Genomic DNA, 15,292 nt, shown 5'->3' on the forward strand with positions numbered 1-15,292 from the left:
TGTTGTATTGGACTAATTACCTTTCATGTCCGAACCCTGGAAAAAGGATCTTATACCTTGGACTATTTATGCCTTTAATACTAGGTCCAGATTCTGAAATGTAATATATCTTAGGGATCCAATGATTTATTGGTCGAATATCTGTATTGGCTGATATTCACCTTGTTGACATCAGTCTGTTGGCAGATGAGATAACGTTCATTAATGGAAGTGGCCGATGGTGTTCAGTTGTGTTGCATCAGTTTGGTGCAGGCTTAAAAGCGGGGCTCTAGACTTATATAGTGTTCCCTTATTTCAAAGAGCAGGTCATCCACTGATTGGAAGATCAGAGATTCATTGCCCAGCTCCTCCAGTCTGAATGTTTAAGTATCCTTGGGCAAGATACTGAACCCGAAATTGCTCCTGATGGCTGTTTCATCGATGTGTGAGAGATATGATCGCCTTTGCCACCAGTGTCTGAATGGGTGAATGTGACATGTAGTGTAAAGGCAGTTTGAGTGATTGGAAAGACTAGAAAGGCGTACTTTAGAACCAAGATTTTGTTTCCCTGGCACAAAAGGAGGAATGAATAACCACAAAATGAACAAAAACATATGTGTCGGCCCAGAATTTAACAATCTGTGCATCCTTGATAAAATTGTGTTTACCACTTCAGAAGTAATCCCTGATTCTAATACAGGTATTTGAGGGGCTGTATCACAGCTGTTGGAGCAGTGTAAGGGTTTTTAACATTTAATAATGACTCTGTTTATGTTTGTTTCAGTATAGAACAGCTTCTCTGCAGCAGGTAGCAGTTTCAGTGGCTGTAGAAGTGGTAACAGGCAGTGACAGAGCATCATCAGGCTTGCAAGTGTGCTAGAACGTAGTTAATTAACATTGCCATTTGAGTTGCTATTTAAATGACACTGAGGTCAGGATGATATCATCTTTCACTAATTGTAGAATCTATTTGGTAAAAAGTGAGCGTTCTAAAAAGCCTATCAACCAACAGTGTTGGTAAACAGATGTTAGCCAGCTGTTTGGTCACTTCTGGAAACTGATGCATCAGCATGTTATCATCCCGACACAGTGATTAGGAGCCACAGACTTTAACTTTGGGGATGGAGCTTTATCTGCTTTATGAAATATGAATAAACAGTGCTGGGAAACCAGTGTGGAGTCAGCAGACAGCACAGTAGGAATCAATGATTGTAGAAGTCTAGTCTAATGTGCATTGCATTAGCAGCACCATAAGTGGCTTAAATGCCTTGAATGAGCATTGCTTAGTCTCTGTCAAGTGCACAGAACAGGCAGTGCCTCTCCCGGTCTCTTCTGGCCTGTTGGCACAGCAGAGATAAACAGGAGACTGTCATCGTGTAAATCACATCCACATCATATGTGAACTGACTTGAGCATGTGTAATACCCACTGTCAGAAATGACAGAACCAGGCCATCACAATGTGGTAGACTAACATCTTCCTTCACTGGCCAGAGTACCGCACATTGAACTCTCTTTCTGTAGATGGTTATTGTAGGTTTACTGTTGTGGTGTAATTAGTTGGTACAATTCCAAACCAGTATGTTTTATTTCTAGATTTGTTTCTCAAAGTCATGATTAACCTCTGTTTTTTCTCTCTTTTCAGAGGTCCCCACATTTCAAGAGAAGACGAAGGCCTTATTTGGAAATCTTATGGACGAAGGTTGGTATTTGTTTCTGTTAGTGTATTTTTCCACCCTCATCATCTGTCTCCCTGTCCATCTACAGTTGTATTTGATGACAATAGTTCCAGCGGCCTCTTCTGTTGACAGATTGTGTGTGTGTAGTCATAGATGTTAGTTGGATTGTTTCCTCTTTGAGGATTTGGATCTCCCAGTTTTGCTCCATTTGGGCAACATATAGCACTGTTTACTCTTTGTCCAACACAGACAGGTGTGCAACATGATGTCTCTATCTGCTTACAGCTTTTAGGTTCAGTTTTTGTTAGAACATACTGTTTAACTAGGGCTGACCACTGAAAGTCGATGGGTCGAATCATCCCTCTGTGACCACCCAAAACCTGAAATTCTTTAAATTGCCTTTTTGTGTGTTTTGTCAGTCAGTGTGCATTAAATTAGACTTCATCATACACTGATTTATTTATAGCTGCCCACCACAATATCAACTTTGACTACTACATATTGACTATTTCAGTTTGAAATAAGTAAAATCTTATTTCATCGTAACACTGAGTGCAGTGCATGATTCGCTCAGCCCCTCCACACTTGCTTTCTCTCTCTTTTCATCAGATCACAAATAAGACAAGCTAAATGAGATAAGCTAACATGCTAGCACAACCCGTGGTCACTCCGCCTCACTTCCACGGCTTAGGGACTTCTTTTTAGAGGAGAGCAGACAGCAGCTCTAAAGATGGAGTATTGAGGGTGGAGGATTTAGAGATACACTATGCAGGATTTTCCTAAGAACAATGTATGTACTCATATCAAAGTAATCGTCTCAGTCATTACTTATCACCCATGAGAAGTGTGTGGCGAGACACTGTTCACTCTGCCTGTATTCTCTAATTTTCTTATGTTCTGTGTTCAGGACGCTAATGGGTGTGAACCCCCAAAACGTTAAGGTGAGGTTGAAGCTTTATACAAAGGTAGGGACAAGCTGCCAGACCATAAGCAGCAGGCATCCAAGAGACAAAGCACAGAAAAAATGCAAATATAGAGCAGCGAAACGCCAAACGAGTAAATCTAGGGTTGGCTTTTACTTTGACTTTCACTGGTGAGCTTGTTTACAAACACGAACTGACAATCTAGAATAGTATACCTCTAAGAAGCTAATGAAAACTCTGGAGCCATGGTACACTGTCCCTAAGAGAGACACTGCTCCCTTTTTTTGTGCACACTGTGTGCCTAACAAATAGTTTATGCACAGTCCTTTTGCCTTTCCCATTATGTTGCTCCCTCTGAACACAGAGGACTGTGTATCAAGGAGGTGGAGGGAAGGATGACACAAACAATGACTGGGCACAGAGCAGTATGTGCTCATTGTCCTCTCTCTGGTTAGCTGACTCACTCTTTCTGTCTCTCCAGCCCCTCTGAGCTCATGTTTTCACCTCCTCCTCTCACACTCTTTGTTGTACCGCTTTGTTGAATGTATAATTTTGTTGTAAAGGCTCTCTGGGGAAGTATCATCCATAATGAGCCACTGGTTCTCTTCAATGTCCACGCTGTAAAAACTGAAACCCAGAAGCCATCTAAACTGTAAATTCAGACTGGAAAGCCTTTTGTAAGACACCTGCGATCAACAAAAGGGCGCTGGGCCTTGCTTGCCTGTACTTTGTCTTCATCTTGGCAGTGTGACTTCTTAGCCCCCCATGTGCCAACTGAACAAGTGCTACTATGTTTATCCCCCCACTGGCTCCTTTTAGCTGGGCTTGTTGCTACTTGTTGAAGCCCTACGTGCTGCCAACTAGCTATTGTAGCTGCTGTTAGCCAGGCAGCATTTGTGTCAGAGTAAATGTTTAAACCACTGAGAAAATAATTCAGCATGTCCTTCTTAAAGTGGAGGAAACTTGTTTATATTGTTCTTAAAGCCATATAACCATCACCAGTTTTGCTGTTGGTGTTTTGTGTGCCCAGATCCCAAAAGTGTGTGTATAGCTCAGCCAATCAGAAGCAATGTGTTAATCACATCAATCACAACTGAGCTGGTTTTTTGAAGCATTGCTGTGCACCAGTGAAAATCACTGCTCTTCTGTCAGAATTCACATCATAAGTTTACATTATAACATCACCTGTAAACAGATAAAACCCTCTAAGTTGAATTAAAACAATACAGTAATTCACTCATACTGGGATTGGGTTTGGCAACATAAGTTTCTCAACCCTGCAGCTACAAAACGTTCCCCCTTTTCTGGCCTCCTGGTTGAGGTCCAGTGTTGATTTTATTTCAGAAAAGTATGTTTAGCCATACAGTAATTCTGCTGACTGAGCTGCAGTCAGAAATCTTCATGTAGTATAAAATGTAACCCACTCATTTTTTTCTAGGCTACATTCAGGTGAATACAAGGGATACATCTTCTTTTTTTGTTACAATTAAAGGGTAAGTTCTTTATTTTTCAACCAGGACCACTTTTTCCCATGTTTTGTGTGTAATAGACTTTATAGAAACAACAGTTTTTGAAATTGGTCCAGTATTGAGCAACAGGCCTCAGCCGGCAGCTGCGAAACAGGCTGCAATGTAATCACTCAGGGCAATTATGCACCATCAATGTACATCCACTAAAACTGCTTGTCTTTTTCCCTGAAAGGGTCAGATTGCGTTATGGCAAGGATTCTACAGACATAGACCTTTTCGTTAAAAAGTAAGATCTTTTTGTTTAACTGGAAACAGTCTTGATATTGCTATCACCAAACTCACCAGACTACATTTGAATACAGGGTAATTTTGTCATTGTAAAACACATAGCAATTTCGGGGCTGTTTCTGATTAAACAACAAAAATCTCACTCTTCAATAAAAAAGGTTGATCTCTATAGGGATCCTTTTCATTATGCTATCAGATACTTAAATAACAATCTGAGCATCTCAGTGGCAAAAACAAGCCCTTGCAATGGGCCTACATTGATGGTACATAATTGCCCCGAGTGATTACATTGCAGCCTGTTTCGCTGCTGCTGGCTGCAGCCCTGTCACTCAATACTGGCCCAATTTCAAAAATTGTTGTCCCTATTAGTCACTTAAACACAAAAACTGAAGTTACCTTTTAAGTATTATCATGATTCCAGCCAGTCTTGATCGGCAGTTTGATATGTTTCTCCCTGACATCCACTCAATTGTCATCGTGAGTGGTCACACATATCATGATGGCACTGTGGTGTGTCACACAGATACACACAGCTGGCAGTCAGTCTCCACTCATAATTACTAGTTGAGTTCTTATTAACGCTTGTGTAAGCAAAACGATTTTACATTTTTCCAAATATAGCAAGTATCTATTAGAAGGATTTTCCTAACACATCACCACACATGGACATAAACAGCACATTTAAGTATGGTGTTGGTCATGTAGTCATCAGAGTTGTGGTATCAGTGTGAACCAAACGGAGGCCGTGTTGAATGTGTAAGGTTTGACATATCTTTTAATGTAACTGGGTGTGTTTTGTATTCCTTAAGTGTAATAATGAACTATCGGATATGTTCAATATTTAGTTCATGTTGATGGTACAGAGAGAGAAGTTAGTGCTTCAACAAATATTGTAATTTAGGTAATAAGCTTGCTGAGAAAATGTTCAGCAAAAACAGTGCAAGTTCTATGTACAACCAAAAGAAAAAAACATACCATGAATTTAGAAATACTTAAGATTTACATGTGTCATAAAGCTACCCATCTGCAGGAAAATACTCTTTGCCACCAATTCTGATCATAGCATTGTCTTCCAACTGTATTTGCCAAGTTAGTGACTGCCTGTATGAAGCTATTTTGTGTTAGTTATTTCAGTCTTGAATGCTAGCTGACTGTGACCCTGGCCTTGGCCTAGCTGAATATCCTGAGCTAATTCGGTACCACTGCTCCTAACGTTGCTGCTAGCATGCTAACCAGCTAAGAAGTTCTATTAATAGCTGCTAAGGCATTATCTCCACCACAGCAGATGTGTTTACAAGCCGGCAGACACAGTCACAGCTAGCTAATACTGTCTCTCATTAGGTCCAGTTTTTACCTCTGCAGTTGGCATGCGTGTGCATGTGCGCGCACAGAAAGGCTTTACACTGACAGATGCACTTACAAAAGCGGTCAGCCTGCTGGCAGTGCTGCCAGCTACCAAGCTAGACGTAAAAGGGAAGCTTATGCAAGTAGTGATGACGTAGATAAAAGCATCACATTTGGTATTTACGGTTATTGGGCGAATCCGAACCCTCTGGAAGAGGTCAGAAACATCAGCAGGAAATCACTTAAATTTGGAAAGGCTTCCTTGCTCGGACCCCTAGAACTGACTCCTTGGTTTATGGTGCTGTTTTCAGAAAACTGACCAGACTGTGCTTTTCAGAGATTTTTTAAATAGTTAAAGCCAATCATTAATAAAAAACAGTTCCAAAAAGAAAAGTAGGACTTAAATGCTGCGTTAACCACAAAGATCCTGATGCACATGGAAAGACTAACTATTATCATTCCCTGACTGCTGCAGAACTCTATTTAACACCTCGAAATTGCTAAATTAGCTGCTAGGTTAGCCAAATTGAGCAGCCATTACTAAAGCTTTGGCAGCATTTTGCTAGTGGGTGTTAATTTGCCAGCTGTTGCACTGTCTGTGTACATATTGCCGTGCTGTCTCACTACCTGATTCTCTTCTTTTGTCTTCACCTCCCACACATACTAGCCTCTCCTCTCTCCACATTTACTCCTCTCTGTTCTGGGTCTCCCTGTGCTGCATCTGTCTGTGGGCAGGGCTATAAAAAGGATGAACTATGCCAGGTAGCGGAGTAGGTGGGGACACAGGCATGCACAGTCATCCCACCCAAACCCTGAACTGCCCGGAAAAGATCTGGCATGTGAAACATCCCCTTTATCCTCTTGTCCTTCCCTCCCTTTTTTATCTCCACACCCACACTGCTGTGTCCACTCTTTGCTTATTTGCACATTGTTCATTCCTTTTCTCTTCCCCTGTTATGTCCTCTTAACCCCTCCTCATTTTTCCATGTTCCTTTTAAGTTTTAGCATTTTCTGTCCACCCCTGATATACTTGCCCTGCGTGATTCTAAAGTTTGCTGTCTCATTCTTCCTCTCACTCACCCTCCCTTCTTTGTTCATCTCCTCCTCCTCCCCCTCTGCTTCCTTCGTCTCCAATAGCTCTCCTTCTGCCCCCGTTTCCCAACACACACCTATTCTCCTGCCCATCATTTATTACTCTCCTCCTCTCTGCCCTCTCCTTTTCTCTGCTCCACAGGCCATCCCATACTTAACCACAAACCTGTTACCAAGGCAACTGCACAGCACGATAGGAAACAGCAGCTTCACACACCACATCTGAGTTCACTTTAGTGTCTGCTTGTTCTTTTTTTATGTATATGTGACCAAGAAAGTCTGTGCTGCGCTGACTTTTTGCTGTGACAATAATAGACATGTTGAACATGGTAGGCTCAGAGACTGCCAGGCAGTGACAGAGAGGATACTGATGTGTTCTTCGCTCATTCCTCATATGGTGCTATAGAAAGATGCTATATCCCCCCTTAAAAGTACAGAAGCTCCAGATGAAATCCAAATGCCTGAAGCAACCAGTGTCTAAACTCCTAGAGGCAACAGTCACACAAATAGGGAAGTGTGGTAGAATGACTAGCCTACAGAGTTTGGGACATGTGGGTAACCACTCTGTTTTCCTCTGTAAGGCAGCAAAGCTGTATAGTATTGTATGATGATTGATTTTACATTGATACACATACTGAATCCATGTGGAATGTAATCATACTGTCACCATCCACAGTTGATCACAAAGATAGGATTCTTAACTTGTTCTACTCCACCCTTCACTGTGATGGAATCCTTCCTCCTTTGTCTTTTTTAGGTGGGCACAGGGGATATTTAGGGGGAGATAGCAGGTCAGCAGTATATGCCACATAGAAGTGGTATACATCATCTGAAAGCTGGAAGCCTGAAGAGTAATTTGAGATGCAGCTCAGCACTGTCACGTTTTTCTAATACAAATATGTAATAAACATTGTGTTTTGGTTAGGCACCTATTTGAATTTAGAGTGTGTAAGGGCTTAGATCATAATGGAAGCCTATGATGGCCATTTCCATGCTTACCATTTCCATTGTGCTAAATTCACGAGTTGTTTACCACCCAATAATTGATAAACATGGTCAAAAATCTCTCCAAATTCCACATTAAGACACCCACACCGTGGGGAACACAATTAAAAAAATCCACGCTGTGATTTGGAATCAAAAACTTGAGATTTCTGTAAAAAAGAATTTCTTTTTAGTGATTGGACGGGGAGCACTTTTGTTCTGGAAACTGCTCAGAAACCCACTTATTGTCAATATACCTATGAAAACCATACATCCCCTGAATGCCCATTGTCTCTATGTTGTGGCTGTTGTGTTTCATGTGGCTGTTATTAACCCAGAGGTCACAATACATCATTTTAATACAGTGATGTCTGTTAAAGAAAATGGTCTCAATACAATGAAATGGCTACTATGGTGTTAACATCATCACAACTGAAAAAATGGGCTCACTGAATTCACACGATCCTCAGCTTTCCAGTCATATCCAGTTTATGTAATTCCAAGACAGTTTAGGAACACCAGTATGCAGAAATATTTTAATACAATAAAAGAAAATAACACATTTGGAGTGGAGTTGAAGAGGTTAATTCTGAAATATGTGTGTGTTATTTTTGATAGCTAACATGCAATATATGACCAACAAACACTGACTTTGTGGCTCTGCTTCTATTACTGCTAGAGCTACAAAGTATGATGACTGTCAGTGATGAGGTTAGAATAGATTAGTTTAGCATCTACCTACATGACATCATGTACACTGAATAGCACAGCTGGTGAAAGCATAAAAGGAGAAGGAAGTTATTTTTCCCTCAACACAAGAGTTGTTCATTTGGGAACAAATTAAAACGATGATCCCTCATCTGATGATGAAAACTTGGAAAAACGGTTATACCGCCGAGAATATTTTTGACCAGTTGTACATGTCAATCTATACTAATTGCTATTTTCAGTTTACTGCACTGCACACCACTTATGTCTGGCGGGAGCTAGCTAGCGGCACCACTCATTCAGCAATTATCACTAGTAATGTCGTCTGACCCAACAGGGTTGCTGTGGAAACTTTGTGCCCATCCTCCCGTTGCCCCCCAGCTTGCTCCTGTGGGTAAACCCCTAAATTCCTTTAGCATTGTCAACTATGCTTTTACTGTTAGCTCTGTTACCACTGTCAGCACGGCTAATTGTGCTAACACAGTAAACAATGCTAAAAGGGGTTTGCAGTCAAAATGAAGCCACTTCTCACCACGGAGAACTGGGGAGAGACCAGTTGGTGGACACAGTGTTTCCGCAGCAACATGTTCTGCCACTGGGACGGTGTTATGAGCTAAATGAGCGCTGCCACTAGCTGGCTAATGTTAGCTCCCACCCAACACAGTGCACAGTGCAGAGCAGCCAAGAAACCAGTAGAGACCGAAAGCTGGGCAGTGGGCATGTATCCACATGTTAACACAGCTGGCCAGCTGTCAGCAAAGGTAACAGAAAATAAATTAAAAGTCAAGACATTAACATCACAAAACATTCAAATGTCACCACCTCTAAATGGATAGTGCTTTGAAATGCAGCACTAAAGCTCACTGAGGCAATGGAGCACCAGTAGAAAAGTAGAACATTAACTGGTTAGTTAATGGCTGTTGGCCTATTGAAAGCCAACCAGTTGGTTTTTTTTTAATTTTGTATGAAATGATCAAATTTCATGTCCCATCAAACAGGCCAGTGTTGTCAGTCTCAGTCTGCCTACCATCCCTCTGTTTTCCCACATCTCGTATTAATGGATTGTCCCTCAGCTTTGATGTAGGGGTGTCAGAGGTATACGGCCAGGGACTCAGAGCACATAACTCATAGAGGTGCTGTAAGTAAGAAAAGTCAAAGTTAGAGAAAGAGGCCGTATTTCTCTGATACAAAGACTTTTTTTCTCTGATATAGTGCTATATAATGTGCTGAAAACTTTATCACCACCCTCTCCCTCTCTCCCTTCACCAGAAATGAGTCGCCAGACTGCCACCGCGCTGCCCACAGGAACCTCCAAGTGCCCCCCCTCCCAGCGCGTGCCCACCCTGTCAGGCACCACTGCCTCCAACAGCGACCTGGCCAGCCTGTTCGAGTGCCCTGTCTGCTTCGACTATGTCCTACCCCCTATCCTGCAGTGCCAGTCTGGACACCTGGTATGTACTGTCCGGCCTGGAATGTGACCAAAGCTGGTTGATATGTGCAGTACATTGTAGATATCACATCAAGTGCCTCACTTTCATTATATTTTAAGTTAAATGTGTGGGTGTGTTGCACACAGCCTGCGAAGTAGTCAGACATTTCCTCAAGGGCAAAAATAGTTATATTATTGAGCTTATTTCACCATTAAACTAGTTAGGCTTTAATAGTGTTGATTTAATAATCATAATATCATTAATAGTCATGAATAGCACAGCTTCCTATTTAGTGAAAGAAGTGTGACCATGGCTTTTTATGACTAAAATAATTGCTAAATAATTTTGGTCATAAAATAAGCTCAGTGAGAACTGACATACCACTGTTTTCAGTACCTCAGCTACCAGTGTGTTTGTACTGTGCACAGTATAAGTTGCAGAATAAGGTCAGGGGTTCAGTCAGACATTATGATAACAGCTGTTTGAAGTATTTCAGTTAAATGTAAATTCTGTCCCATTGGAGTTAGTAAATAACAACATACTGAATTTCTATATTCTTAATTTATTCATGGTCACTATTCAGTATTACCCTTAGAAATCCCTTAGTGTTGCAATTGGTCATTCGAGGCTGACTGCTTATTGCAACTTTAAAATAGAGGAAGTTTTGTTATTAATTTCATTTTTTTTTTATTAAGTAACCTAGGCCCCCACACAGTGATTAGAGATACACATCTATTTCTATCTCAATATAACTATGTCTTATTGTCCTCCTTTTTTCTTGAAATATATATTTTAGCCAATATATGCCACTGTTTAAAAGTATTGTTTAAAGCTAGAGTTGGTAACTAAAAGTAATTTTTTGTCATAGTTGCTGAAACTGTCGATATTCATGAGACAGTTATTCTGTGAGAAAATGTCATGTTTCCCTGCACCAGGTTCTGCTTCCAATGGCTTGACCATTACCATTGAATGAAAACAACCAATCAGAGTTGAGGAGTCTCTAACGCAGCTGTCAGTCATGTCAATCACTGCTATTGACTGTCAAACCGGGCAGCACTGATCAAATATGAATCACGATTCTGTTACTGCATTACCTATTTCTCACAACAGATGTTTTCAGAAACATATTTTAGTGTACTGTTTAGCTATAAAATGAGAAAGTTTGTGACAGGCCAGTGGGCAGTGCTTAGTTTTTGACTACTGTATCTAACCCGGCCACTGGGTAACCAACTTTTCATTTTACATCTAAACAGTACACTAAAATATATTTCTGACCACAGTTCACGCGCAGTAATTGACATGATTGACAGCTGCGTTAGGTAATGCTTGGCTCTGATTGGTTATTTTTGTTCACATGTGGGTAATGCCATTGAAGCCCTACAAGGTGGCAGAGGAACATGACTCTTTCACAGACTGTCGCATGAACTACTCTCTGGATGTAGTGACAGATTCAGCAAATCTGATAAAAGTTAACCACTACAGCTTCAAGGTTTAAAAATTATGATGTGTTTTTTAAAAACGTGAAAGAGTTCCAAGGGTAGATTCAAAAAATTTAGCCTGATAGTGTCCCAGGATGAACAGTTGGAGCCTGAATACATTATTATACAGTAATGTCCTCTGTCCTCTGTCTGAACTGCTCCACCTACTCATAATAAATACTGTTCAGCAGACAAACTGGGTTCTCAAAATAATAAAGTCATCCCTTAATATGCTTCCTGTAGCACAAGCTGCAGGTTTTAACAGCTCACAATGGCTGCCAAATTAAAGTACTGATGAAACAGACTGTATTTGTAAATAAGCATCTTGACCCAGAGTGTAACTCCAAGAAAGTGTTCCAAGTTATTGGCTAAAATGTCAGTTGCACTGAAAACCAAAAAATAAAAAGTTTAAGTATGCAGGGAAATCAGAGCACAGAAAATGAGGGCAACTATGATAACAAATCTTGGGTGCTTGGGCCCCTGATGACATTTCAGAATCCTCTTCCATTCCTCTAAGAGAAGAACATCTTGCGGAGGAAAACCCTAACTTGTTCCTCAACATGTTTTATGTGTCCTTTCCCAGGTATGTTCCAACTGCCGGCCCAAGCTCACCTGCTGTCCCACCTGCCGAGGCCCTCTGGGCTCCATCAGGAACCTGGCCATGGAGAAGGTGGCTAACTCTGTCCTCTTCCCCTGTAAGTACGCCTCATCGGGCTGCGAAGTCACGCTGCCTCACACCGACAAGACGGAGCACGAAGAGCTGTGCGAGTTTCGGCCGTACTCCTGCCCCTGCCCTGGCGCCTCCTGCAAGTGGCAGGGCTCCCTGGACGCTGTCATGCCTCACCTGATGCACCAGCACAAGTCCATCACCACACTGCAGGTCAGACACTGACTCGTCTTCTCTGTTTCTTATATAAATTAGGCTCAGTAAGGGTGTTAGGTGACATCTGTCGAAGCAAAAGATGAGTCTTTTGGGACACAGGTAACATCTCTCTTTGTCCACATTTGTGTTTAGGGTGAGGTAAGTTTCACAGCACCATGAATGACACATCAGGTCCTGGGCGTGGTTAGAAACATGGCTGGCATATATATGTGTATGTGGAATATCAGCTGTCATTCTGTACGTTTCCATCCACCCTACTGTAATGGGAAATGCATTCTGTTGTTTGTGGTATCCTGTTAGTCATAGAGACTGACCACATTTCTCTAAAAACTACAGCTGATCATATATAATTAAATTATGGATGTTTTGACCAGTTAAATGGTTTTTGGTTCGTCTTTTCAGCTCGTCCAAACTCAGGCACCACAAAATACTTCTACCTTTGTTTAAAATTTCCAAATTTCATTAGTGTGCAAAACATTACTGTGCTTTACTTTATTTTAAATTAGCATTTCCTGCCAAGAGCAAGAAAACAGTGTGTAACCATATTTGCATAGAGATCTCACAATACTGCGACTATAAAGTCCTCTCATGACACCACTTCTGCTTTTTTATACAGAACCAGACAACTGTGGCATAATGCTGCCCCAGTGTTTGATATTGGGAAGCATGCTGGCTTTCTGAAAACGAAAGAAGTGTGACTTGTAACACAACAGCATCGGGCAACAGTTTCTAAACAATAACAATGGCATTACACAGCAATGACAGTGATTAATGTCCCCGTTATATGGAGCTCTTGGACCTCGTTGTTTTACCAATTTGCGGACATTTCGGTTGCTGTTCGTTGTCTCTGAGTTAGCTGCTAACTGCTAGGTGCTTTTTAAATCTCTCGGTGGTGAATCGCATAACACGTCGTCAAAACCTCACACTTTTAGAGCTCATTAATAACCCCTTTACATACAGGAAAAGAAACGCCTGCGTCCTTTATGTTAGCATAGATACTGCCAATAGATGGCACTAGAGTGCAGAGTCAAAAGTTTCAGAAAATGGCAAATAGTTATTTAGAAAATAACTAGTTTAAAACAGACAACAAAGTATAGGTACAAGCACTGTTAGGTTTGTGCTCCAAAAAGTGTTTTACTCAAACAGTTCTCAAGTTTAGGGACTTTTCATGATATGTATCCTTGTGAGGTGATGACTAAACCTGTTTGACCTGTTTGTGTGTGTCTCTGTCCAGGGGGAGGACATCGTGTTCCTGGCCACAGACATCAACCTCCCGGGCGCCGTGGACTGGGTAATGATGCAGTCCTGCTTCGGCTTCCACTTCATGCTGGTGCTGGAGAAGCAGGAGAAGTATGACGGCCACCAGCAGTTCTTCGCCATCGTGCAGCTCATCGGGACCCGCAAGCAGGCCGAGAACTTCGCCTACCGGCTGGAGCTCAACGGGCACCGGCGCCGCCTCACCTGGGAGGCCACGCCGCGCTCCATCCACGAGGGCATCGCCACGGCCATCATGAACAGCGACTGCCTGGTGTTCGACACGTCCATCGCACAGCTGTTTGCGGAGAACGGCAACTTGGGCATCAACGTCACCATCTCCATGTGCTAAGAACTTTGAAGAGAAGAGGGTCAAAAAGTTACAGATTGTCAGGGGGCATTTTTTAAGGGGGTCAAATCGGTTGTGACCTCACAGCGCTAACCCCCTTTCTGCCTCACCCCTTGAGACGTGGAACTGGACTGTCTGATCGGGCAGCCGCGGAGGCCCAGGGGGTGGGATGGATGAATGGATGGATGGATGAATAAAACAAGGACATGACTGTGTAGTGATGGCTATAGACTTCTTAACAAACACACAAACATATGTGAGACTCTTGCACGCACATGCAGTCTCGCCCTCTCTTGGTCATAAAACAAGGACATAAACTGAAAAGCTGTTCAGTCAAACTCGCTTGTCAAACTCCCGTCTCATCAAGTGATTTTTCCCATCGCTCTTATTTTAGTGTCTCTCTTTCTTCTCTTCCCCTCCGTCATCCTCAGACATTTCAGACACTACAGCTCTGCGACCTTCACCCAGAGACGCTGGAGGCCAGTCATCACTGAGCAGCCCTGCGCCCTGACAGCCACACACTGAGGAGGGCTCAAGCTATATTTCAATATGGACTCCCGGTCAGTGCTAGTCAGCTATCTAGCCCCACCCACCCCCACCCCCAGATTCCCTGCTGTTTGTATTCCACCTCAGTACCACTCAGACCTCCTGGATTGAACGGTTCACACGCTACCGACACTCGTAGGGCTCCAACTGTGGCTGGCTTTCACCTCAGCGGGCGTCTTCATGTATTAGCTAGCTCAGAGTGGAACCCAAAGCTCATGAAGTTCTGCATCGCAGATTTGGGTATTTAGCTTCACCTGTGACTGACTTTGCTATCGATGGCTGGGACTGGAACCGCCGCCCACAGACATGGACGGCTGTAGCACCCATAACCATTGACATCCAGTTATGTCCAAGACAGCAGTCGGTCTACACAACATCAGGCTCATCTGGTTTCCTTCCGGCCCACATCTGGTCCACCCGAAGCTAAAGATTGTGCATCGGACGCTCTTTAAATAGTTGACTGTCGTTGTTGATAGTTCTTAGAACAGACTCTGCTCTCATACTGTATGGATTTAAGAAGGCCCTCAGCTACATCAGCCCTGGATTTTTTTTATTATTATTATTTTCATGGAATGGACACCACAGTGGAGTTCTCACACACACAAAACACACACCTGTTCCTTGCATTACAGGCCATGTGTGCAGGTGTACTAGCGAATGAGTTGAGTGCGTGTCGGAGCATCTTTGACCGAGGATTAGAGGGGTCTTTTTGTTGTTTTTCAGAACGAGGAAGAAAAAAAAAACACTGCATTTCAGTTGAGTCACAGTTTTCTTTTGGGGTTTATTTTATAAGTCTGTTTCTTTTTAATTATTTTAGTTGTCTTTTTTTTGTATGAGAGGAGCAAAGAACTCCAGATATGTGTGTGTGTGTGTGTGTGTGTGTGTGT

The 15,292-nt window shown here is 42.3% G+C and overlaps 1 protein-coding gene across 4 annotated transcripts in view; it reads left to right on the plus strand.

Annotated features, from left to right (window-relative positions):
- siah1 (siah E3 ubiquitin protein ligase 1) overlaps positions 1–15,286 on the plus strand; it is a 38,211-nt gene extending 22,925 nt beyond the window's left edge. For 3 of the 4 annotated variants that reach the window (XM_050072406.1, XM_050072407.1, XM_050072404.1), the window contains exons 2-5: positions 1,624–1,680; positions 9,735–9,916; positions 11,957–12,253; positions 13,491–15,286. In XM_050072406.1, coding sequence (XP_049928363.1) covers positions 1,671–1,680; positions 9,735–9,916; positions 11,957–12,253; positions 13,491–13,862 — 861 coding nt within the window. In that variant the 5' untranslated portion in view covers positions 1,624–1,670 and the 3' untranslated portion in view covers positions 13,863–15,286. Of the gene's footprint in view, positions 1–1,623; positions 1,681–4,051; positions 4,074–9,734; positions 9,917–11,956; positions 12,254–13,490 lie in introns of those variants that run through there. The other variant, XM_050072408.1, reaches the window with a different exon arrangement.
- Positions 15,287–15,292: the final 6 nt, after the last annotated feature.

Source organism: Epinephelus moara, chromosome 20 (assembly GCF_006386435.1).
Source record: "Epinephelus moara isolate mb chromosome 20, YSFRI_EMoa_1.0, whole genome shotgun sequence".
NCBI classification, from domain to species: domain Eukaryota; kingdom Metazoa; phylum Chordata; class Actinopteri; order Perciformes; family Serranidae; genus Epinephelus; species Epinephelus moara.